Source organism: Mucor mucedo, assembly GCF_025094135.1.
Source record: "Mucor mucedo strain NRRL 3635 chromosome Unknown EV154scaffold_13, whole genome shotgun sequence".
Taxonomy (NCBI): Eukaryota; Fungi; Mucoromycota; class Mucoromycetes; order Mucorales; family Mucoraceae; genus Mucor; species Mucor mucedo.
This window is the reverse complement of record NW_026252297.1, coordinates 260,334-284,609: the sequence shown is the minus strand read 5'-3', so window position 1 is coordinate 284,609 and position 24,276 is coordinate 260,334. Positions and strand designations below refer to the sequence as shown.

Genomic DNA, 24,276 nt, shown 5'->3' with positions numbered 1-24,276 from the left:
CCTGGCAAGAGACTGGCTTAAAGCACTCTCTCAATTTTTGATTCGTCTGACTGGTAATACTTCGGCTGTTATAACTTCGTTCCATCAGCACCAATTTGTCAACATTTCTCAAAAACTCTGGACAAACAATCAAATATACATATCTGATTTGTGCAAATCGAAGAACGCAGCAAGTTCGCGTGGTGGTGAGTTTGTTATGTTTACTGCAATTCATAAAAATCGGTAAGTTGATGTTTGCAAATCAAAATTATTGTGTACTGACTTATTGTAATTAGGATGTTCCGGCCTGTCGAAAACTGGTACGTTTGTAAAGTCTTGTTCTTTTTTGACTTTACATATCAAGAAGGTGCTCCGGGCTCGAACTTCGTTTTTGGTGAACTTATGAAGAATCATGACGTCTCACCATACTCAAAGGCTATCCCGCGCGTGAAACCTTACGATGAGGCTGAGCAAAAAAAATTTGTGGTCTTTGATGCCGAGGATCTTTTGTCTGCTGTCGGATTGGTGAATGCGGTTGACGGCTCCAATAACAAATATGTTATAAAGACTGGTGACGCTTTTAAAGTCGATATGAGTAGTACTGCCGGAAGTGTTGGAAACATTGTTTTCCGCTGAGAATAAAATATAAAATCATTAAAACCCACAGTCACATGTCCCGTTTTCTCATTTTACTTACGTAATCTGAAGTTGTCTTTTTCTTACCCTGGCTATCATCCCCATAAACATTTTTTTTCTTTAAAAAATTACGTTTATCTATTAACATGGTATTGCTACATCTATTTATTTATGTATAAGTTGTTTTTATAGAGATTTAAAAATTTGGCTTTGCGATCAGCGATCAAAAAATCAAAAATATCGGAGATATCGATATTTTCGATTTTTTGAGCGATATCGCCAATATCGATCAAAAAAAACATTTTGATCGCTGATTTATTTTAGGGTGGTAATCTTGGCAAGCAAGAAGCTGTAAGTCCTGAACAAAAACTTGTAACGACGAGATGGCCGTAGGTCCCGATTGGTTATACCCGAAAACAATCAAGCAGCTGAGGAGTGGAGCCATAGATATCATCATCAATGGTTTATCTATATTAGATGTTTAAATAGTAGGAGCCCACTGTAAAATATACCAGAAATAAGGGAGATATTAAATTAGGTTTTGCTCATTGCATTAGACAATGATTGATGAACTAAAAGATATGCATCAAAATCAGGATCATTGTACGGAAGATGAACCCAACAACATCAAAAAAGATAAAAGAAAAAAGCACGTAGAAGTTCACCAGGCTGGACCAACGAATTACAATGGTATCCTCAAATGATAATAATGACAAGCAGGAAGATGAAGATACAGATTAAGTTGGTGGCTTCTTGTACTTTAATAAACCACACATGCATTTTATGATTACTTTAAAAATGTTCTACATTTCACATAAATCTGTTTGTATTGTTTTTGTCAAATAAGAAAAATAATTCTCTTTAGAAATCTATACTATTAGAGATCATCGTCAGCAATAACCAGAGTTATAGGGTATTGTATATCCCAGCATATCTTTCTTTTTTGACGCCAATAGAAAAGTGCCTTTTTTTTGTTTTAAAAAAAATAAAAAACGTTAATTAGTTAAAACCAGCACAAAAAAGACGATGAGCTGCCCTCACACTATCAAAGCAATTGTACAGAAATATACATGTGAAATAGCATTCATACATGTATCATTGTTAGTCAATTGCAGTAGCATAATATCCCCAATACTAACGCCTACTTTTTTATTTATTTGAAACTGTGCCTGAACTCAACCAAAAGAGTGTACAATTATGCCAGCTTTCCATTGCGATCAACTCGGGAGTACCAATAAGTTCCCAAACATGGAAGGTCGGACCCAAACATCTTGTTTTTACTGGCAGAGCCTCGTTTTTTTTCTTTTTCTTTTTTTACACGATCCCCCTTTAATTACAGAAAATGACTCGCAAAGTATTCTTAGAAATCAAGATCGGTGACATTGAAGCCTACACCGATGCACTGAATCGATACAACAAGGCAAAAGCCTGGGTCAAGCAATGGTCATCAACCTATGGTTTCGCCAGCGACAATTTAGACGAGCTTGAATCAGAAGATAAAGAGACTTTACGTGACATTCTTTCAAGCGATCCCACCGCCACCAGTGAGCAGTGGATCATCGAGGCCCCTTTACCCTTAAAAGGAGGCAAAGTCGTTATAGACTTAATGGAGAAGGAATGTCCCAAGACATGTGAAAATTTCGTTCAACTTTGTGTTGGAGGCAAAGTGGGTAAAAGTTCCAAGAAACCATTGTTCTTTAAAGGCACTCGTATGTTCCGTCTTGTAAAAGATTTTATGGTGCAAGGTGGTGATGTGACTCGAGGTATGGTTTTTTTAAAGAGAGGGGGGAATGTAGCACGAATAAGAGACAGTTTACAAACTTTACATAAAAAAAGGTGATGGATCTGGTGGTGATAGTATTTACAATGGCAAGTTTAATGATGAAAAACCTGGCCTCGCAAAAAAGTTTAACAAGGCTGGGTTGTTGGCCATGGCAAATTCCGGGAAAAACTCAAACACTTCTCAGTTCTTCATGACACTCGGTGATAAGCACCCTCAATTCGAGAAAATTAATGGCAAATATGTCATTTTTGGTCAAGTAGTAGAAGGCTTGGATGTGTTACAACAGATCAATCAAGTTAATGAAATCAAGGAAAATCCTCAAGAGACCATTACCGTCACCGATTGCGGTGAAATGTAACTACACACATTTACCACAATATCACACTCATTTATACACGAAATAATAATAATAAAAAAAAAGACGAATAGAGCTTTAGAGGTCAATTACCCGAGACAAATAAAAGTAATGTATTTAAAAGATTTATGTAATATCAGAATATGATGAACATAAAATTTACTCCTGGGATCTAAGACGAGCAGCAGCGTTGGTAACCTTAACGTTAAGTTGAGCAGCACGTTCGAGGATGGCAACACGCTTCTTGGAAGAGACGTTATGGGCAATCTCAGCAGCATAAGAACGGTTGTGCATCAACAAGAGGTTAAGTTCACGGACGTTGGAGACAACGAACTTACGGAAACCGTTGGGCAAGATGTTACGGGTCTTCTTGGCGGAACCGTAACCGATCTTGGGCATAGGAGCTTGACCCTTGAAACGTCTACGCATGTTACAATCAATACCCTTGGGCTTTCTCCAAGATTCCTATACATACAAAAAAAGAGAGAGGCGTTAATTCACAAGAAAGTACATTAGACACATGCTTGACTCGTTACTTACACCAACACGCATGAAACGGTTAGATTGATGACGCTTGAAGGTAGCAGTACGCTTCTTCACGATAGTGTGCTTTACGGCAGGAGTGACCATTTTATAAAGCTATAGAAGTAGAAAGAAGAAAAAAAGTTGTTAACAAAAAGCTTTTTTTTTATGGTAAAAGTAGACATCATAATCCGGTTCCATTCGACACTATCAAGTAGATCTTGCTCTTTTCTCTACACTCTGCATTAAGTAACTCAATGGGGGTGGTTACCCTCACTTTTTGACACTTAAAAGGTCATGTTACAAAAAAATGAGCCAAAAAAATGTTCAGATCCAAAAAGGCTGAATGTACTTGCAAATGTAATAGTGATCGTAAAATAGTGTGATGATGATGATATGTCGTTGAATGGATGGATTGATGTCCCTTTTACATGATATGATTTCATTACCTTCTTAGTGATGCTGGAAGAGGAGGATCTTCTGCATATAACTTGGATACGATTTTACAGCAACCTGCGATTTCTCGTCGGGAATACAAAAAGGTCCGGCCCGGTATAATGTTCTTTGATGACGTAGAAAGTTTTTTTTTATTGTTTTTTCCACACCCTGTGTGGGGCCAGCATTGTCGCCCTATTGCACCCCAACTCCGAAAAGAAGCTACAAAACACCTCTTTAACTTTCTTTTTTACCTCCCCACTCTACACAAAAAAAAAATTAAATTAAAACAATGGCTGGTCATGCTGGAGGTTTAGGATTCACCCCCCACTTTGCTGGTTTCACTCACCGTTTCGTTGGTAAGGCCTTAGGTGCCACTATGTGGTTTTGGATGATGTATCGTGCCAAACAAGATGGCCCTGTTCTTTTGGTAAACAACAAAAAAAAAACTTTTTTTTTTAATTATTGTAATTAGAATTGACACTTGTTTTATTTATAGGGTTGGAGACATCCTTGGGATCACCACGGAGACGATCACCATGACGAACACCACTAAACTATAATACCGTATCGATTCTACATATTTAAATAAATGACATTTCCAAGGGTTTCTTTTATTAGACCATATTTATAAACAGAGGCAGACATATATTGATGGCGAAAGAGAGAAAATCTAGACACGACGAGTTGACCTTTTGAATCTTGTTTCTCTTCGCATACGTCTACAAGCATAAACATAGTGTGTTAATAGAAGAAAAAGATGGCGAGGGAAATTAAATATACCTGATGTTTCGTTCTTGAGAGATCAGCAATTTCTCTAGTTCATCATTCGACAGCATATCCATGCGAGGAACCCATTGTTTCGCTTCTTCCACAGGTCGAAATGCGCTATCTAGTGTAGCTCGAATTTCACCATCGATCAAAAACTGTGTATGAAAAAAAAAAGCTCCTGTCAGATTTTTTTATTTTTATATGTGTATCACGTAATTTGTATCTTGCCTCTTCTACAAATTGTCTTTTATGTCTGAAAAGTTGTTCGCGAATAGCATGAGATATAATGGCTACATATTCTCCGCCTACACCTAGTTCAGCTGCCAATTGTCGACTAAAAACTTCAGGTGCATTGGTTTTTTCGTTTTGAAGTTCCCACTCAAATTGATCACGGTAATTTACTTTGCCTATCTGTAGATCAAGCTGCGTTGTCCATTTAGGTTAGTTTCATATTCTTACATCTAAAAAGACCACTCTTACATTGATAACGACACGAGTGTGGCCTGCGGGTAATTGTACTTGGGTGAAGCTCTCGAAGTCCAAAACTTGGGCTCGGATAGACTCAGCTATAGGTTGAATGAAACGATAGGGAGATAACTCCAAGTCTTCACACAGCATTTCACCGAATTTTTCTGGGGTCAGGTATTGCTCTTTATAAAATAAAGAAAGAAAATAAGGTTACTATTAAAGATAGAGCAATGTATCATCATTGAATACCATTCATATTCCATAAGAAACGATCTCGCAATTTGATTGAATCCACATCAATGTCCAAACGTATGGGGACAAGAATTTCATCAATATCCGATATATGCATCAAATCCAAAAACGAATAAAACAAGTGATTTTTCTTACGAATCCTTTTAGGGTAATCAATTACAGGTGGTGGTGCTACAGCAGAACCAGCGGGTAGTGAGACCGGTCTTGGTGGCTTTTCGACAGCTGGTTTATCATTTTCCTCATCCTCCTCTTCGTCTTCTTCATCGGACTCCTCCATCATATCATTAAATTCTTCGTCAGATTCATCTCCTGTAAAACGCGTCTTTTTCGTCAGATACGATTCAGGAAGTAAAAGAGCGTTATCGTTGGAGTGTTTCAGTCGAGCAGAATAGGTAGAAAATACACCTTGTGTCTTCGCTGATGGTACCATATTCGCCATAGTAGGATAGGCCACCTGCGGTTGGAACATACGTTGAGGTGGAATTTGATTATTTTGCATCTTTTTAAGTGCACAAAGGAGAGAAAGAAAGAGAGGGGAATATGTGTGGTTTTTATTTATTTTTTTATTATTATTTTTTTTTTTGAAAAAAAAATAAAACACCCAAATATGGTAGTGATTTTTTTTTTATGATTTCACATTGTTAAAGTACTTTGGTGCCGCCAAAGGTAACCAAGCAGATTGAATAGCTGAAACGCCACGGACATAATGCTTAGTTGTAAACACTAATTCGTTATATAAAATACCTTCCACACGTTTACCAAACATGGCAGATCCAGGATGAATCTTGACATTTTGGCTGCCAGCAACACTCTTGTAAGATCCATCGGGTTGTAATAAAGCCGTGTTTTGAAAGAACCCAGTCAAGAAGCATTTCAAAACATTGTCTGTATCAGCCCCGCACGAGCTCTTTGGGTCCATATCAATACGCTCGCAGAAACGGATCAATTGATCACGTACTTCCTATATAAATATTAAGTACAATGCATTGATATAATAATCATAAAAAAAAAGAAGCTTACCATTGCAATCTTGATATTTCTGTTATTGATAAAGTTTTCCTTACACCATTCAATATCTCCCTTGACCTCCCAATAGGATTTCAAAACGTTCAAGAGAGTTAAATGATCACCATCAGGATGGATAAACTTCTTTCTTGCTTCCGTAGCCTGATCCCGTTTATCAGAAGGTGTGAAAAAGACCGAATCTACCGATAACAAGGAAATGATGGCAATCACCTCTAAAGAACAACCGTATTCCTTGGATTGAATAAGGACCTTGGAATAAGTAGGATCAAGAGGAAACTCTGCCATTTGTTTACCCAATTCCGAAAGATCTCCCTTATCATCAATAGCGCCCAAGGCATATAATTCTTCCAAAGCACGTATAAGTGAAGCTCTTGAAGGACGATCCATATAATCAAATTCAAGTACATTCTCAACCCCAGAAGCCTTTAATGAAAGCACAGCAGCAGCCAAATTACATCTTCTAATTTCAGGCACGGTATCATCTTCTAATTCTCTAAATGCTTCCTCGGTATATAATCTATAACAGACACCAGCTGCTTCTCTTCCTGCACGACCTGTTCTCTGCCATGCCGAACTCTTGGAGATCGGATGTAATAACAAGGATTCGACACCGATCTTTGGATTGAACCCACGTAATTTTGCTAACCCACAATCAATGACATATTTGATACCGGGGATGGTGATACTGGTTTCGGCAATATTGGTGGATAAGATAACCTTTCTCGTGTTTTCGGGAGCTGGGTCAAATACTTTTTGTTGTTGTGAAGGGGGTAAAGCGGCAAAGAGTGGACATGCTAATAGTTTTTGTTGTTGGGGACGTAATTGAGCGGAATATTCATTGACCAAGGCAGTCAGACTCTCGATAGCATCTTGACCTGGTAAAAATACAAGGATATCACCCTTGGGGTTATTCACATGGATCTGGAAGATGGATACTAATGCAGCGTCTAAATAATCGGCTTGAGGTTCAATGGTGAACATGGTGTCTACGGGGTATAAACGACCTGATACATACAAAATTTTGGCATTGTTGAAGAATTCACTGAATTTCTCGGCGTCCAAAGTAGCACTCATAATCACAATCTTTAAAGGTAAAATACCATCCTCTCCTTGTCGTTCTAATCTAATTTTTTGGATTTTTTTGATCATACCAAATAACATGTCTGTTCTCAAAGTACGTTCATGTGCTTCATCAAGCACAATCACCTTGTATCGAAGTAACAATTCGTCGGATAATATCTCTCGTAATAACATACCATCGGTGAGGTATTTGATGACAGTTGCAGGACTGGAGGTGTCATCGAAACGAACTGTATAACCGACTTTAGAGCCTAATCTTGTCATCGTTTCTTCAGCTACACGTTTAGCTAAATTGACAGCAGCCACTCTTCTCGGCTGAGTTACTGCCACACCACCTAAATCTTTGGATGCTAATCCAGCTTCGATCAAAAACTGAGGAATTTCTATACGAAATGCAAGTTAATAGGTTGCTATTTTCTATTGATAGTTGTCTACTTTACGAGTTGTTTTTCCACTACCGGTTTCACCCATTACAATGACAGTGTCGTTATTCTCTAAGGTTTGTATAATAGCATCACGGCCTACATTGACAAGAACGTTAGTAAATAAAGTTGACGCAGTGAGAAAAAAAAAGAGAGCAATGTTTCTTTTACCGGAATAAATGGGTAACTGTTTTCTAAATGCCAACATTTCTTCCTTCTTTTTTATAAACTCGTCATGATCTAATCGCTTTGTTTTGGCATTAAACTTTTCTTTAGGATCGTTCTTTCTCTTTTTATTTTCGGTTTTTGTATCTTTAAACTCCCATTCCTCATTGGAAGGATCTTGTTCTTGGAAATTAACTACTCTCTTCATATCTTTTTTTATTAAGGCAAAATATAAAAATTAGATGCGTAAAAATTTTGGGAGGGGCGGGAAAGGGTTTCTCGAGAAAAGAGACGGTCACATAGCAGTCACTTACGATAATTTTGCATAAATCCGACACTTCGTTCTTTAACGTTGAAGTCGTTTTTTCAAAGCAGCCAGCTCCCGTTCTTTTTCCATCACCTTATCCGCTGACAGTTTTAATGCTTTGATGGATTCCTCGTACATTGTATCGTATTGATCTATAATATCTTGAGGTGATATTGTTTGTGGTAATATTTGGTTGCTGAATATTTATTTGTTTGAGTAAAAAAAGAGAATTACAAAAAAAAAAAAAAAAAATCGTACCTGGATGTCGCTAATGGTTTGTAGGGTGCATTTGACATGAAATTTTTGTAGTCAAGTGTGCTTTCAGTCATATTAGTGATCTGAATAGGAATTTTACTACGTCAAGAAAAAAAAAGAGTTAGTTTTGAGTGATTTTTGACGAGATTTTTGGGGAGGTGCTTTTTACTTGACTGCATTCTTCATGTCCCAAAAAGCAAAGCTGTAAGTCTGTGTGGACTTATCACTGATTGTATTTAAATTGGAAGAAAGAATGGCTATACAGCCATGGGGGATATTTTTTGAATACGATTGCATCCAGAGCTGATCTCTAACTGAGAGACAGGCCTCGCTTTGTCTTCTAAACTTGAAATAGCCCACCAAGGACGAGATATCTGCTTGTTGTGACTTGATGATTTGTTTGATCATGTTGCCTTGGCTATCATAGGGCTTTTCGCTCAAGATTTGAAATCCATGTATCACTATTAATTATGTTTGTTTGAAAGCGAGTCCTCTGGGAACAATTAAAAAAAAAAAAAGATTGACTTACGAATGAAGTCTTCTCTCTTTTCAAAAGCGAGATCAGTGGAATCGTCAGAGGCTAATGTGGTTCGAAAAGATAACGAACCCAGGAAAAAGCCTTCCTAAGAAAGAAGAAAGATGAGTATTTTCCAAGATGGAGAGAAATAAATGCATTACAATGTCAGCTTCTGCATTGGCACATTCGTATAACAATGAAGACAAGACGGTTCCACTAATTCTAACTAAATATGCCATAATGTCGTCTAACAGCCAAAATTTAAAAAGAGGGGGACGGGAGTGAATAAAGTATTTTATTTTTTCTGCTTTTTGAAGAAGCGCTTGAGGAACAATGAACGTTTATTTCTTTTATTACTACCATTTTCATGCTTGTTTGTTAGAGACGTCTTGGCATTTTACATCAGTTGAGGATATCTCTTGATTCGTCACGTTGATTGGATATAAACCAATAATACAGTATGTGCTCGTGGTTGAGTAGAATCCAACTTTCTGACCGAACAGTGATTAGTTTACGTAATTTGTAGATCAGTGTTTATATTATGCGTAATCTACAGTTTACATTCAACTTGTAGAGCCTGTAGTTGTATATTTAATAACCGCTTTATTTGCAATGGCTGTCATGATAAATAAGGTCGAGACTCGATCTGGTGGATATTGCAGAAGTTTTAATGATATGGCAATCGCAATCGTATTCTTTTTTAGTATAGTTTCACCCTTGTCGGCCTAGTAATGAATCATTTGAAATACCTGTTTACATAAGAGTGGGCATGGATGACAAGAGGACCTCCACCCCTTTGTTTCAACGGGAAGAAGTAAGGAGAAAGGTTATTCGGAAGAGTTAAATAGGGTATGATTGAAATCTTGCACAAGACAATTTAATAACATATCGAGTAAATAATAATAATAATCATAGCTGGCTCGATTTCAGGGCAGTGACAGAGAGGAAATGTATCGATATAAATGATCCCTGACACCATGGTTGGATTGTGTCGTTGCACTCATTTGATGAGCGTACAACCATCATTAATTAAATGATAGTTTATCGAATCATTTAGTTGCATGCTTTTTTCTTTTTTGTTGTTGGGTAAAATTATGATATGAACGATAAAATATTTTATCAGTTAGGTTTTACTAGTAGTGCATGCTCCTTCCTCCCTGTCTCCTCATGTCAAGTCTACAACCCCCTTTCCGGTCTGATGTTTACAGAAAAATGAATTTAATAAAAAAGATCCCGTGGCATTGATGCAATATTACGGTAATTAAAAGCGAAATGGGGTTATATATCCAAACAGATAAAAAAAAGGTGTGGCCAGTGGAGTAAGGCCTCAAAAGATAGGCTATTAGAAAAGAAAATGTTATAATAGTTTGTATTACCGCGACAAATCTGGAATGTCAACAGGGGCAAATTCCCTGTCCTGGCAAAAGGTTTTTAAGCTTTTATTGAGCTCCGTCTCAAGAACCCGCGGGTCACAGATGCGAAAAAAAAAGGTGTTTAAAAAAACCTGGGATTGTGCAGATTGAAAATGCACTCGGATGATTAGGAGTTTGGAGCGAAACATTTGTGGTACTCATCACATGCAGTTATTTGTTATTTTAGAACAACTATTTCAAACCAAGTAAAACACAAAACGATGGCAACAAATATCCTTGACGACCGAATATCTTAGTGATGGCATGAACTCAGAACTTACGCAGGCTAACTGTTTAAAAAAAAATAGTATCGCCACAATACGTAGTTTGTTTCATTTTTTAATTTCGGGTCTATTTTAAAATAGTAAATGGATCAAATTCCAAACGCTAGGTGGGCATACACACACACACACACACATACATACATACACATACACACACGCACATGTGGCACAAATAATAAAGTGTATTTTCAATTAATATGTAATATTAGATACGCCTATTTTTAAGAAGGACTAAAATAGAACTTTTTTTTGATAGAATGGGCATTTTACCAAATGTTCTACAGAATGATAAATTACCTTTATGTATTCATCTCTGTTATTAATATGGGTTTTAATATAATTATCTCCCCACTTTAACTTTTAAACCTCTTTTTTTTTCACGTTGCACGGTTTGACGTGTGGCTGGGAAGCATCTTTATTTTATCTTTTCTTGGTTTGCCAAGTCAATTACCTGTTACATTGTACAACACGAATCATGCTCAGCACAAGAAAAATAAAGTAATAAAGATATATTGATCATACAATATATCTTTTTTTTTTATTTATTTTTTGAGTTGTTAAAATGGAGTGTGAAATATTTCAGTAACAGAGACATTACACAAGATAAAGGAGAGAAAAAGGATATAATATAGTACATGTGTGAAAAAAAAAAGAGAGAGAATGCTTCTAATAAAAAAAATGAAAGGAATGGGGGGAGGGGATATTAACCAGCCGATGTTTCGATTTTTATTTTCTTTGCATGAGCATTTTCATATATTGTAGGTGGGGCATGTCGTTTATTATCCAAGGGGGGTTGCCTGTTTTTTTAAAAAAAAGGTTAATAAGTCGTCAACATGACCCTTATCTTTTATTATTTACCCATCAGGTCGAATACTTAGAGGGGAAGGCCTGTAATCCCTCGCATTCGATGGCCAGTGAAATGCACCTGGATTCGTAGGGGTTGCTGAGAAATTTAATGGACTAGGCAACTCATTCTGTTGATAAAATTCGGGATAAAATGTAGATGGGGATGGAAGGTTTTGTGCAAACTGTGAGGGGAGGGCGGAAGGCGGTCCTGTTGCTGCTGCTGCTTGTGCTGCTGCCGCCGCCGCTGCTGCTGCTGTTGCTGCGGCTCTATTTGTTTGAGGAGCCTATCATATTTATCTCGATTAGGAAAAAAAAAAGGATAAAAGGATAAAAATATTTTTCTTACCTGAAGAGGCTGTATACTAGAGGGTTCAGGGCTTTCGTTAGGTATGTGGACGCGAAGATTCGGTCGTTTGTCAGTTTTAGAGTTGTTATCGAACTCAGAGGAAGGAGAAGATATAGGTGGAGGTGGAGGTGGCATACTATTATGGTCTTTATTTGACATTGGTTGGACATACATTGGTTGAGGAGGTGAAGGATAAGTCATGTTATTTGAATTGTGATGACCCATTACGGTCTGCTGTGGAGGAGGAGGTGTATGAGAGTAAAGCATTGGTCTTGGTTGATGTTGTTGATGTTGTTGTTGTTGATGTTGTTGATGTTGTTGATGTTGTTGATGTTGTTGATGTTGTTGATGTTGTTGATGTTGCTGTTGTTGATGATGTTGCTGTTGTTGTGGAGGCGGTGGGCCGTAGTTAGGGTTAGGCTAAAGGAGAATAATGATGATGATGATCAGTATAACAGACTAGACTATCATTTAAAGAAGGCTTACCATATACATTGGATACATTTCATAGTTGGCAGGCATTGGACGTTGGACCATATTGGTCTGATCATTAGTAGCTTGCGCATAATCTGTCATCGGTAAAGGGTTCGGTTGATATTGTTGCTGTTGAGACTGAACAACTTGTTGATCTTCATGATCAGACAAGTCATGTGAAACATCATCGTCGCCTTTTTCACTAGCATTTGTAAACTATTATAACTCTCTTTAGTACGAATATTTGTTTAATGTTTATGGTTACATACATCGTCGTTACTTTTGCTTTCATAAGGTTCGTCATACTGTAATTTAGCACAACATGTGAGTAAGCAATAAAAAAAAATTATATATTTCAATACCAACCTCAGTATATCTCATTAATACTTTATCAATATCGTTACTTGCATACTGAACAAGCTTATTATTCGAGTTGTTTAAAATGATGAGAGCAATTTCACAGTTACAAAGTACGCTAAGTTCATAAGCCTTCTTCATTAAACCATATTTTCTTTTAAGAAATGTGACCTGTCTATTACGATCATCAGTAATGGGCTGGATTCTAATCTTTTTACGACCCATTTTGCTATACACAATGTATTAGTTTTATATAAATACATATATATTTTTTTTTTGACAAATAATATTTACGAATAAGATATATAAAAAAAAAAAATGTATAAAAAGGGGAAAGAAAAAGAGAAAAATAGCAACAGAATATAAAAAAAAAATTATTTATTTATAGAATTGGAAAAGATAATTGGCTAATCTATTTTTAGACAATGTATCTGTTCAATTCATTCATTATAATAGCACCAGCATTAGCCACATTTAAAGATTCAACTGCAGAACTCATTGGAATCGATACTCTTAATTCATCTTGTAAACCTTTCACGCCAGCATGTTCTGAGCTCAAGATTAAGGCAATTTTCTTGGGTAACTCTTTTGGTTTATTTTGGAAATTCCAAAAGCAGACACCTGTCCCCCGTCTTGCTTTATTAAAATAATCAGTGCCAAATTCCGGTGACCATAGATCACTCTCTTGTGGGTTTTTTGGTAACATATCCGCAACAACGGGGGTGAATCCATTTTCTTTCAAGAATGAAAGTCCTTTTGCTTGTGAAACCTGCTTATGTTTCCATGTTAAGGATAAGGCTCTTGATGCTCTCACAGTTTTGTCATTGTACATGTCACACGAGTCGGACGTAATTAATCCTGAATCCCACCCTAAAGCGTTGGCTGTTCTTACAAGTGTACCTAAATTACCAGGATCACTGATTCTATCAAACACTAATAACCTATCCTTGCATTTCAACTCTTCTTCATCAATGCCAGTCGGAATAGGAACTTCTGCAAATATTTCATGGCTGCCTGGTTTGGATGCTGTACCTAATATCCTTCTTGCTAAATCAATATCCGCGACATAATATTCCTTGGCAGGAAAATGTTCTGGGTATTTCAATACTTCTAAAGCAGGGTACTTGATATCATTTTCAACTCTTGGCGACTTTACTGCTGTAACTCCAATAGACTTAAACTCAATACCCTTGTCTCGTAATTCCTTGATCGTCTTCACGCCTTGCACTAACACACATTGTTGGTCAGTGCGATACTTCTTCTTTTCTCTCAACGCAATTAAATGCTTAGCCACTTGGTTTTGTTGATTAATCAACCGTTTGAAATTGCGTGGTAACTGGTATTGGAAAGCAGGTAACGACATGTCTGGAAGTATTGCGACCGCCCCCTTGTTGACCCTTTTTGTTCAGAAATGCTTTGGACTCTAAATTTGACAAGCCACGCATTTAAAATACAGACGTTACGGGACTGGTTTTGGTTTCTATTCAGTGAACAATGAAATTGTTAGAACTCGCTGGTGTGAACTCTGTGTGATCTCTGTGTGATCTCTTTTGTTGTACGTAGGGTCATATATTACTATATTAAGCGAACAAAAGCAAACAGTTAATAAAAGTTTTAAATGCATAAAAAAAAAAAATAGGTTATCTATTATTTTTTTTTTTCTTCTATTTCTTTCTCTTGTACAAATGATTGAATATATCACTACTCTATGTATCTCAGCCAGTATCTATCTGTATTGGAAGAGTAAGAAGGAGCAAGATACACTTCCTCCGCGCGCGCCTGGTTATCTACCTATCATCGGTCATTTGGCCCAAGTGATGAAACCTGTTCCTGTCCATCAAATGTTTCATCAATGGAGTCAGCAAGTGGGTCCCATCTTTACGTGTTATTTTGGCACACAAAGATGGATCGTATTAAATTCAATTGACACCATCAAGGACTTGATTGTTGAGCGTGGAACCATTTATTCCTCTAGAAAATTGCCTGATACACTAGTTCATGATTTCATGCAAGGCGGTAAGTTAATTGCATTTGTACTCATCTCATGATCAAACTTACACTTTCTAAAATAGATGAAGGTGGTGGGTTTGCTTTCTTTCCGTACGGTGCCAGTTGGCGCAAGTTACGCCGTATCGGTAAGTGGGGACGCTAGTTCCGATCACAATTTTTATTAAGACAATAGTTGGGGGTAATCATTAATAAGTTTACTTTAGCACATGGTGGTTTAGTCAAGAGCAAAATTGATGTATACCAACCGATCCTGAATGACCGTCGTACTGTCTTTTTATCACATCTGTACCAACTTTCCCAAGAAAAACACAATGTGACACAAGGCTCTAGTCTCTCTCAATTTATTGAGCATTATACCATGACGAGTATCCTGGCAATCGCATATGGTGATATGTGTAATTTTGAACCGGGAGATGCCAGTCTGCATAAAGCCTTCACGATCACGGAACGTGCAGCCAGCACGATGGGCCCGTCCGATCAAATCCGAGAATTTTATCCGATCATCAAAACATTGTGGCCACTGAAAAAGGACAAATATTTGAAAGTGCGCTATGATTCGATCGAATTCTATGGCGGTCTCTTTCAACAATTCCAAGCCAAGATGCTACAAGGAAAGGATCAAGTACAAGACTGCTTTGTCAAGGATATTGTTGAACAGAATGAATTGACAGAACTTCAAATCATAAACTTCATTTCTATTTTTGTTGGTGCTGGATCAGATACAACCACATCCACCATAGAATGGTTAATTGCCTTTTTAGCAAATAATCCTGATATGCAAGACAAGGCATTTGAGGAAATAGAAGATTCCGTCGGTTTAGACAGATTACCTGGCTCAGAAGATGGTAAATATAATACAAACAGTCGTATTTTAAAACTAACTCTTTTTTTTTTATTACCTATAGAATCGAGATTACCTTATATTCAATGCCTTATTCTCGAGACACTTCGTATGCGCCCACCCGCTCCTATTGCAATTCCTCATTCGACTAGTAAAGATGATGTCTATAAGGGCTGGTTCATTCCAAAAGATACTATCATCGTGATGAACCTCTATGCTGTCCATAGTGACCCGCTTCGCTTCCCCGAGCCTCATGTGTTTAAACCTGAGCGTCATATGGATTATGTCGAGGCCTCAAGGAATAAGCAAACATTCAGCCAGTCCGTAGAAGACCGTCCCCATTTGAGCTTCTCTACCGGTCGTCGAGTTTGTGTGGGCATTCATCTTGCGGAAAGAAGTCTGTTTATGGCTGTTTCCATGCTGATGGCTTGTTTCAAGATTGAAAGAGTGTCTGATGATTTAGTGGATGTGGATACTCCCAGAGATATTCGTGCACCCACTTGGACTCCCTGTCACTATAAAGTCCGTATTGTCCCAAGACATGAGAATGTGCAGACTTTTTTTTAACATAATATAATAAAATAACTTATTTTTTACCACTGAATATTTTCATTGTTTATTTTATGCCATTTATTAAGTATAGGCTACACATGTTGAAAGCATGGGAAAATAAGACCCTGCCATGAACGAAAATAGAATAAGGTTGCAGTACAATGTTTGTGATCTTCCAAAACGTGGACCCTCTTCGTAAGGGGGGAAAAGAAAAAGTTACTGTGACTAAGCCACGAGGAGTGTTTTGTGCCATGGTTTTGGGATCACCTGTGGGTAAAATATCACAATTAAATGATTTTCCTAAATCCGGTAAGATGCAAGATAGACTATCAATTCGCCATAGCAAACGATTGGTTGTAACGACTAGAAAATGATAGCAGTGTTTTCAACCCCAATTTCTTATCAAATTTTGAATGAAAATCAAACTTGAAATTTCGTTCAACCTTTTTGGCATGTTTAATAAATGCTAAGAATTCTATTTTTAAAGACTGAGAGAAAAATCTGCTCTGATTTGCGAACACATTCATCTATTCCCGCTTTTTCGGGCCCAGTCAAAATTGACAGGCAAAAAAAAATGCGTGTTACAAATACCGCCTTTTTTTTGATTTTACCCGATGATGGTTTTAAAAAAGGTTTTTTTTTCTTCTTCTTCTTCCTTCTTCTCAACCTTCTTCATTCATCATTCGCTCTACTCACATCCTATAAAATGCCAGTGGTTGCCTTCTTTACAGGAGCAAAGCAGCTCTCAATTGATCTTGCCGAACCCGTTGTCATCCTTCGAGGTAGCTCCAATGACCCGACAACGCACGTCCTTCAAGGAGAAGTCAATGTTGTATTGACTCGTCCCGTATTGGCATCTCAAGTTGTCATTAAATTTGTTGGTAAATCCTACATGATGTGGCCTGAAGGTAAAACTATCTATGAATTCGCCAATAAAAACATTCAAATTCTAATGCCAAAAAAATAACAAATCAGGTATTGGACCAAAGGGAAATAAAGTCTATCATGAAAAGATAATTCATGAGCAAAACGTCATTTTACAGACATTTATTGATTGTCCTAAGAATGAAGGTGTATTGTCTCCTGGGTTACATCGCTGGCCTTTCCAATTTCTCTTGTCAAATCAGCTTATTGAGACGATTGAAGATGAAATGGCTAAAGTTTTTTACTATGTTCAAGCAACCATTCATCGTGTCGGTATGGGATTACCTAATTTACGTGCCCGTCGAGACATTCTTTTACTTCGTACGCCTCACTGGTCTGATTCAGCATTGACAGGGAATTCCCTCCCTACCACGTCCATTACGTCAGAGCGACGATTGGATATATGCGATGCCACCATCTGCATTGAAAAATCCCATGTATCTTCAGGCACTCAGTTCCCCATCTCGCTCTCCCTTTCGCCCAATGTAAAACACGTTTTCATCGAATCCATTTCTGTGGTCTTGACGGAGAAAAGAGCTTACCGGTTACCAGAGTTCCAGGCCCGTCGGATTGAATTGCACGGTTTCAAGGTTACACTATCTTCCGTCACCAGTTTAGTTGATCCGGCTCTTACATCTACACATGGGTTAGTGACCCAATTCTCATTGAAGGAGATGAGACGTGCTTTGGGCGTGAAAAATGCTCATATCCCTCTCGATATGGGTCCCTTTCAACATCGACTTAATTTCACTTTACCTAATTGTGTGCACTTGAACCATACCTCCACCTTTTCAGAAATCGATATCAGCCATAGTCTTAAGATTCATATCGAACTTACTTCACCCAAGGACGGTGATGCATCTTCTAGAACTCATATCCGTTTAGAAACACCCATCACGATTCTAGACTGCAGATTGAAAGAGGACTATAATGCATTACCCACTTACGAAGCAGCTGTTTTACACGACCCAATTATTGACGAAAAGGACCAGGATTCGGGTCATCCTACTGGTTTCTTTGCCTGCCCTTGTTACTTGGAGTACAAAAAGAAAAGAAATTGCAGTAAGAATGATTGGATGAAAATTCGAGATGAAGTCCATCGTCCTAGTCCACCGCCAAGTCCTACAGAAGATCAATCCTTTGAAGATATGGTGACACCTCCTCCTTCATATGACTCCATCGGAGCAAAAAATTGGTATTAATCCATCCCTCCCCCTCCATTCACTCATTGCATCATTAGACACCTACATTGTAAATACATTTCTTAAAATAAAAAAACTAGCATCTAGATTACGTAAAAAGAAAAAACTATAAATTTTTGAGGTGGCACGGATTACTGTGCATTTCCCAGGCCTAATAATTTAGGTAACATGTGTGTGTGTGCCTACATGGCACCATCTTTTAGCTTGTCTTACCATATTTTTTTTTTCAAAGAGCTATTCCCCTTTTCTTGAATCCATGCAGAAGAAGAAAAATAAATTGATTTTTAGCTTGTTGATGGGTTAGTGCAAAACAGTACCCTCATACCAGACTGACTTTTACATGTCTTGGTATACACTGCAGTAGTCCAATAGTGGTTTTCATTGCCGGAGAAGAAAAGTGACAAAATGTGGGCCCACTACCACCCAATTAAAAAATACATGTGCTCCGCGCGCGGAGAGAACTGGGCTATAAAGGAACCAGCTTTACGTATGAAAAGTGGGTTTTTTCTTAAAAAATAATAACAGCTATACTCACCATACACAAAACCCACAGATTAATTATTGGAGTTACATGGTGTATTTTATAATATGTGCTATGAAAGGTGTTAGTACAGTTAAATATGGATCAAAATAAATCAAGTTTATTCAAGGTAAAGTAATAAGCCAAGGGGAAAAATAAACGCGGATGGTGGTGTTAAACAAATGATGTATCCTACAAAGTTACAGTACACTCTCCCTGTTTATGATGTAATGATTGAAAGCGGGCCTAATGATACAGCCTATGGAAAGTATTCATAAGACTCGACTCTAAATACTTTTTGTCTTGTGCTTTTCTTCTTCTAAAAAGTCGGGCCAAGGCGCATAACCGTATCAGAAGTATTGCCATTGTTTTCTGCTTTAGCTGTCCCTTACAAAAAATATAAGAAAATTGCTATGCCCTATAATACAGCAGTGTACAATGTCATGGTTCTATTTGGGAGTCAGCTATAGCAGTTGCTTAAATTCAAACAGACATTTACGAACACGTCAAAATAAAAAGTCTATAAAAAATACATGTTGACACAAACTCTATTCTGCCCGTATTCCTCCTCTATTTTTTATTTTACACCGCTCGAGGCTGAATCTATCATTTACCCATGATACATACACTTATGCGATTCTTTTTGCATCACGCCTTGCTTTCAGGGTACAAATAAAAACAATTGATCATCCTTAAGGATGATCTCATTATTAATCTGTACCAATGCCAAGATTTACCTCAAATGGACTTACCAAAGCTCAAAAGTTTAAGTTAGTTGTTCCAATTTTTGGTTACTCGAAGACGATGGCTAAACGATGTTTATCGCCTGCTTTAGTTGGGTCTTTGCTTTTTAAGTGTTTAAATTGAGCAAAGTAAAAAAACACTTTTTGTAATTTCTCGATGGATAGATTTTTAGTCTTCCAGCCAATCAAAAAAAAAAAAAAAAAAAAAAAAAAAAAAAAAAAAAAAGAGCTCATTACTGCAAAGCATGAGCCCAAGAGTCGAAGTCGTGTTACACAATAGTAAAAAGATGTATCTTGCATGAACAAGCGTAAAATAATTTTAATTGGTCAAAAAAAAATTATATGTATTTTTCATTTTCATTAATATTTAAAAACCAAGCCAGCTTTCGCCACTACGTGCCTGGAAAAAAATGGTGACCACCCTTCCGCAAGATGGAAATCCATATCCAATAGGACGACCGATACTTGAAATCAATGGTTATACCGCTTCCCCCGAAGGATCAACGAGAGCAACCCCAAAGAAATCGCATATCAGAAGACATTTTTTTGTTAAGAGAAAAAAAAAAGAAAGGAACTCGTCGAGTGGAAAAAATAGGCCCTTTTTATACCTTTTTTTTTGAGTGGGTCGAATTTATCAGTTACACATAAAAATTTTGGGACTTTCAGAAAAAAACAAGTGACTGCAATTTTTAAGAACGTTCTCGTATCATCTTGATATCATTGTTTGCAGTGTAAATTGGCTGAACCTAAACAGTATCACTACAATACTATGATAATATGTGTGGGCAAAGAAAAGTAGACAGTTAAATGAAGAGAAAACACACATATGAAGTAGAGAATGCCTTTTTTTTTAAAACTCGGATTCTCAATAAGGCAAGTGGCGCGCGCGCACAGTCTACAGTTTGGAGCGCCTTCTGTATTAGGGTCTTTCATTCTACCTCTTGGGCTTCACCGTTTAAAATAACATGAGCCATAATTAAAAAAAAAAAAAGCCTGCCCAACACATAGTTAAAACTGTCTGTAAACAGTTATTTGAAGTTACCACCCATCCCTTTCTTATTCATTACCCACGAAAAGCTACATGGTGTGTGATTAGAAAAAACAGGGGATTCGTAGAGTCAAGTAATGACAAAATCTCTGAGTTGTGTAGAGTGTTTAATTCGATCTAATAGACTGCAAGTGCACTGTCAAGGGAGCAATGAATGAATATAAAAGCTTTTGTCGTGTCCTTCTTTTCAGAATAGTCTTCGCATACCTTATATTTGAAGCTGCGAGATGCTCTTTTGTATTATACCGATAATAATTTCCAAGTTCAGCATTAGACTGGTAAAAAGCTATTTTCAGATGAATAAAGCTTAAGAGATATTATAGATTACTGAATTCTTCATAATATCGTCTTGACATGAATCGACTCTTGCTTACACATCTTTTTTCTTTGCTCTTTTTTTCTTTCTTTTTCTATTGAGGAATAAATTAAGTATGGTAAAAGGTTAGATAATAATGACCTGTTAAATGCCAAGCTAAACATAAATTATGACCCTCTATTACAATCTTTTATTGTCAAGGTTGTCTATTTTGAAAATTATTCAGTTAGAAATCAATGCCATCATATAATGTACCTATAATTCTCTAGTGCAATCACTAAGCCTTTACGCATATAAATGTCTTTTAAATCAGGTATTTAAAATTTAGGGTTTGAAAATTTACCCCTCTTTGTAATCGCCCTACTTTAGAACTACTCGCTAACTATACACAGCATGACACAAATTTATAGGTCATGTAAAGCCTGTAAGAACAGGATATTGCACCCTCTTACAGAATTTTAGTCTTAATTAGTACGGTTGATTTCTTTTTTTTTTTTTTTTTTTTTTTTTTGATATGGCTTGTAGATATATATGAGACATCTTTTTTTTTTTTTTGTGAGATAACAAAAAATGACATGCAGTGCTAATATATTTACTTTAGTACTTGTTTATTGCCAATGCACCTATCCCAGAATGTCTCGGAATGCGGTAACCGATTTTGAAGATTCTATACATTAACTGATTTCCAAGCTGCAAGAAAGCGAGATATCTGAGTTAATCTGCTTTATTAAGTGGGTTCCTCACTTGATACTGCCCTGAGTGTTTGACCGGCGTTCTTCAATAGGATATGGAAAGGAAAGTAGGGGGAGATTACTTAAGGTTTATATTCTCTGTTGCTGGCTACAACAACAAATACAGAGTGATGGATTCTGCAATTATCCATCGCGCTAAAGAATAATTTTTTAAAGTCCCTATGGGGCGTTTTTTATTATTAATAATTCCATGAACTTTACATTATGATAAGTTGTGGTTCCTTTTTTAACGACTTTTTCTTTCTTGGGTGTTTTTTTTTAATTTTTTTGGTGATATGAGTTGAATACTCTTGTTCCCAGCTTTTGTGCGTCTGTTTCCATCAATAAACCAATTTTAAATGATGTATTTATGAAACCTCCCGATACACAAATGCTGTTTGATTAACTATTTCCAGTAGTTACCCATTGTAGCCATTATCATGGAATCATTTGATGAGAGGAACTACTGCAAAAATGTAAACTATGTTTTTTTCGACAAAGCTTAACCGACGATAGGGGTTAATAAACATGTTATTTTACTTAGGCTTATTTCTCTTTGTGATCGGCAGCAACTTTTTTTGATGATCATAACACACCAAGCATTGACATTTTGCTATAAAAAGATACAATTTTCACTTAATTTTTTTTACAACAAAACATTCTCAAAACTTCAAAGATGCATAATTTCACAATCTTGCTTACCCTTGTCATTTTATTGACTTTCTTTGGCGCTGATGCCCGTGTTACTTTTGATGGTCAAAAAAGAGATGCTGAAAACAATACTATCTTGTCTACCGTGCCTCTTGTTGGTCCTCTTGTTGGTCCTCTTGCTGGTGGTATTGTTGATTCTAGGGGTAATCCTATTGGTGGTGGTTTCAGTAATGCTAGAATGGGTAGCCGTAAATCAAATCCTTCTAAGGATGACTAGCAGAAAAATCCGATTATCTAAAACAAACTCCTTACAATTTCACTAAATGACATTGTGATAGGATATCACAGTTTTAGTGTAATGCTAATACTTTTTAATACGTTATCTAATTTAGTAATAAAACGGACTCATTCTTGTTAATAACTTTATTTTACTAGATTATCGCAATATTTTCTGTTATTTTCAATTGCTCATTTCATTACAAAAACCATTTTTTACGTCTTTATATTCCCTGACGCTTACTAGGCTCTCATGTATACAATAAGTGCAAATTAGAGCAAATAGATTTATATAGTATAGTTGCTGCCTATTTCCTTAAATCTGTGCTCAATAGTATTTGCACAACGATATTAAAGTGTATTCTAGGGGTATGATTTAAGCCATGAGTCCCCACTCAAACAAGGCATTAATGTCTGAGAAAGAAGGCTACCCACTATTTATAAACCTCGCGGTTAAGTCTTTCTTCCAAGGCTCCGATAATAAGCATATATAAACACCAAACACACTATATAATCGAATGGCATATGTATAGATTATCTTAGTCATTTAGGATTCGAACTATATAAGGTCAATAATACTTATAGCTGTGTGTAAATTATATGCGAATTAGGTAGACATGAGTTCTTTTTTCTTTAGCTGCATCCACACATCATAAAGCTATTCATTCACTAAAAACAATTTCATTGTACCCGGTAAAAGACTATTGTCTTCTACCACACCGACAATCATTGAAAATACACAATGACAAATAAAAATGGTTGTTATAAGCTCAGGTGGTTTTTATATTGTATCAGGCTCAATGAATGTAAGGTTTATAACTGAAACTGGGAGAGATATGAAAGTCAATTAACTTTTATAAAAATTTCGGAAATAATCAATACGCTTGATTTTAAAGAAGAATTATTTCAAGCGGTTGGAATATCTCGTCTTCGCCACCAATTGATGCCAAATGAACTAGGCGCAGAATAATTGGATTCAATCCTCTTATATTAGCAGATCTCGCTAACCGTGACCACCAAGTAATTTACATAAAGAGAGAAAGGGAGATTTACTAATAAATTGATATATGTGGTTGATATGGATATCAAAACCACAGTTTTCTCGGCAGTACAACCAGTTATACTCCATGCCAATGGACCATTGGATGCAGTCAACGATCCAAGAAAATCAGATCTTGGTGCTGCTCATTAGTAAAAATAAATAAAATAAAAGCCCATGTGTTTGGTGCACTTTAATGAGATACCTAAAATAAGAATGGCTATTGTATCAGGGCATTCTCTTGTTGTTTATAGGGGGTAATATTTGCATTCTTCATTTGATTCTGTACAAAAAGGTGGGAATAAGTCAAATGAAAACCCTAAGTATCGCATCAAAAAATAACAGTTTATTCAATTAACTTAAGCTGCTTAAACAGTGAACGTAGTTTTAATTCTTTATTAAGGCATTTATCCCGGTACGTTTCAGAGTGTCGCATCCAGCCATTACAATATTCCGCTGTAATAGTCTCACAGGCTGCCTTGATTCTTGGGGTTAAGGTGTCCAGGGTGGAAAGCGGATTTCTTTTGATGTGCGGATTCAAAAATGGTGAATACGGAGGCATAAATAAAGGCTTATAGTCTCTACTTTCGATTTCATCAACGATATAATGAGAATGATGAATTCTACAACTGTCCATGAGGATACAAAATCCATGCTTTTTATGTCTGTCTAGGACATCCATGACATTTCGAACAAATGTTACGACATGGTACGCAGTCGTACCTTTTTTT

The 24,276-nt window shown here is 36.8% G+C and overlaps 11 protein-coding genes across 11 annotated transcripts; 5 read left to right on the top strand and 6 right to left on the bottom strand.

The window, feature by feature from the left end:
• The first annotated feature begins 1,914 nt into the window (after positions 1-1,914).
• On the top strand, positions 1,915-2,872 carry EV154DRAFT_496776 (cyclophilin). Its single transcript, XM_051600193.1, has 2 exons — positions 1,915-2,378; positions 2,452-2,872. The coding sequence occupies exons 1-2, from the start codon at positions 1,958-1,960 to the stop codon at positions 2,754-2,756; spliced, it is 726 nt and encodes a 241-aa protein (XP_051461459.1). The 5' UTR covers positions 1,915-1,957; the 3' UTR covers positions 2,757-2,872.
• Positions 2,684-3,435, bottom strand: EV154DRAFT_50054 (50S ribosomal protein L32). The gene is made up of 2 exons (XM_051600601.1): positions 3,294-3,435; positions 2,684-3,218 (listed from the first exon to the last, which is right to left on the bottom strand). Exons 1-2 carry the CDS (start codon positions 3,381-3,383, stop codon positions 2,913-2,915), a joined length of 396 nt encoding a protein of 131 aa, XP_051461458.1. The 5' UTR covers positions 3,384-3,435; the 3' UTR covers positions 2,684-2,912.
• Positions 3,436-4,002: 567 nt separating this feature from the next.
• On the top strand, positions 4,003-4,266 carry EV154DRAFT_414145 (uncharacterized protein; the record flags this gene model as incomplete). Its single annotated transcript, XM_051595597.1, has 2 exons — positions 4,003-4,140; positions 4,210-4,266. 2 exons carry the CDS (start codon positions 4,003-4,005, stop codon positions 4,264-4,266), a joined length of 195 nt encoding a protein of 64 aa, XP_051461457.1.
• Positions 4,267-4,383: 117 nt separating this feature from the next.
• EV154DRAFT_477815 (uncharacterized protein) lies at positions 4,384-5,700 on the bottom strand (the record flags this gene model as incomplete). The annotated part of the gene is made up of 5 exons (XM_051598138.1): positions 4,384-4,432; positions 4,494-4,636; positions 4,719-4,904; positions 4,962-5,131; positions 5,199-5,700. The coding sequence occupies 5 exons, from the start codon at positions 5,698-5,700 to the stop codon at positions 4,384-4,386; spliced, it is 1,050 nt and encodes a 349-aa protein (XP_051461456.1).
• Positions 5,701-5,826: 126 nt separating this feature from the next.
• On the bottom strand, positions 5,827-7,571 carry EV154DRAFT_414135 (P-loop containing nucleoside triphosphate hydrolase protein; the record flags this gene model as incomplete). Its single annotated transcript, XM_051595596.1, has 2 exons — positions 5,827-6,162; positions 6,222-7,571. The coding sequence occupies 2 exons, from the start codon at positions 7,569-7,571 to the stop codon at positions 5,827-5,829; spliced, it is 1,686 nt and encodes a 561-aa protein (XP_051461455.1).
• A 759-nt stretch (positions 7,572-8,330) lies between these two features.
• Positions 8,331-9,294, bottom strand: EV154DRAFT_50079 (uncharacterized protein). The gene is made up of 4 exons (XM_051600629.1): positions 9,135-9,294; positions 8,986-9,079; positions 8,460-8,917; positions 8,331-8,397 (listed from the first exon to the last, which is right to left on the bottom strand). Exons 1-3 carry the CDS (start codon positions 9,210-9,212, stop codon positions 8,622-8,624), a joined length of 468 nt encoding a protein of 155 aa, XP_051461454.1. The 5' UTR covers positions 9,213-9,294; the 3' UTR covers positions 8,331-8,397; positions 8,460-8,621.
• A 2,453-nt stretch (positions 9,295-11,747) lies between these two features.
• On the bottom strand, positions 11,748-13,042 carry EV154DRAFT_458485 (uncharacterized protein). Its single transcript, XM_051597448.1, has 5 exons — positions 12,702-13,042; positions 12,605-12,640; positions 12,348-12,551; positions 11,862-12,252; positions 11,748-11,799 (listed from the first exon to the last, which is right to left on the bottom strand). The coding sequence occupies exons 1-4, from the start codon at positions 12,915-12,917 to the stop codon at positions 12,064-12,066; spliced, it is 645 nt and encodes a 214-aa protein (XP_051461453.1). The 5' UTR covers positions 12,918-13,042; the 3' UTR covers positions 11,748-11,799; positions 11,862-12,063.
• Positions 13,043-13,050: 8 nt separating this feature from the next.
• EV154DRAFT_496762 (Alpha/beta knot methyltransferase) lies at positions 13,051-14,386 on the bottom strand. Its single transcript, XM_051600192.1, has one exon. The coding sequence runs from the start codon at positions 14,053-14,055 to the stop codon at positions 13,111-13,113; it is 945 nt and encodes a 314-aa protein (XP_051461452.1). The 5' UTR covers positions 14,056-14,386; the 3' UTR covers positions 13,051-13,110.
• On the top strand, positions 14,343-16,147 carry EV154DRAFT_496761 (cytochrome P450). The gene is made up of 4 exons (XM_051600191.1): positions 14,343-14,708; positions 14,765-14,827; positions 14,906-15,547; positions 15,608-16,147. Exons 1-4 carry the CDS (start codon positions 14,378-14,380, stop codon positions 16,108-16,110), a joined length of 1,539 nt encoding a protein of 512 aa, XP_051461451.1. The 5' UTR covers positions 14,343-14,377; the 3' UTR covers positions 16,111-16,147.
• A 558-nt stretch (positions 16,148-16,705) lies between these two features.
• On the top strand, positions 16,706-18,327 carry EV154DRAFT_496758 (uncharacterized protein). Its single transcript, XM_051600190.1, has 2 exons — positions 16,706-17,003; positions 17,071-18,327. The coding sequence occupies exons 1-2, from the start codon at positions 16,802-16,804 to the stop codon at positions 18,219-18,221; spliced, it is 1,353 nt and encodes a 450-aa protein (XP_051461450.1). The 5' UTR covers positions 16,706-16,801; the 3' UTR covers positions 18,222-18,327.
• A 3,921-nt stretch (positions 18,328-22,248) lies between these two features.
• EV154DRAFT_496753 (uncharacterized protein) lies at positions 22,249-22,635 on the top strand (the record flags this gene model as incomplete). The annotated part of the gene is made up of 1 exon (XM_051600189.1): positions 22,249-22,635. A coding segment is annotated over exon 1 (248 nt), but the record flags the coding sequence as incomplete, so codon positions are not given.
• Positions 22,636-24,276: the final 1,641 nt, after the last annotated feature.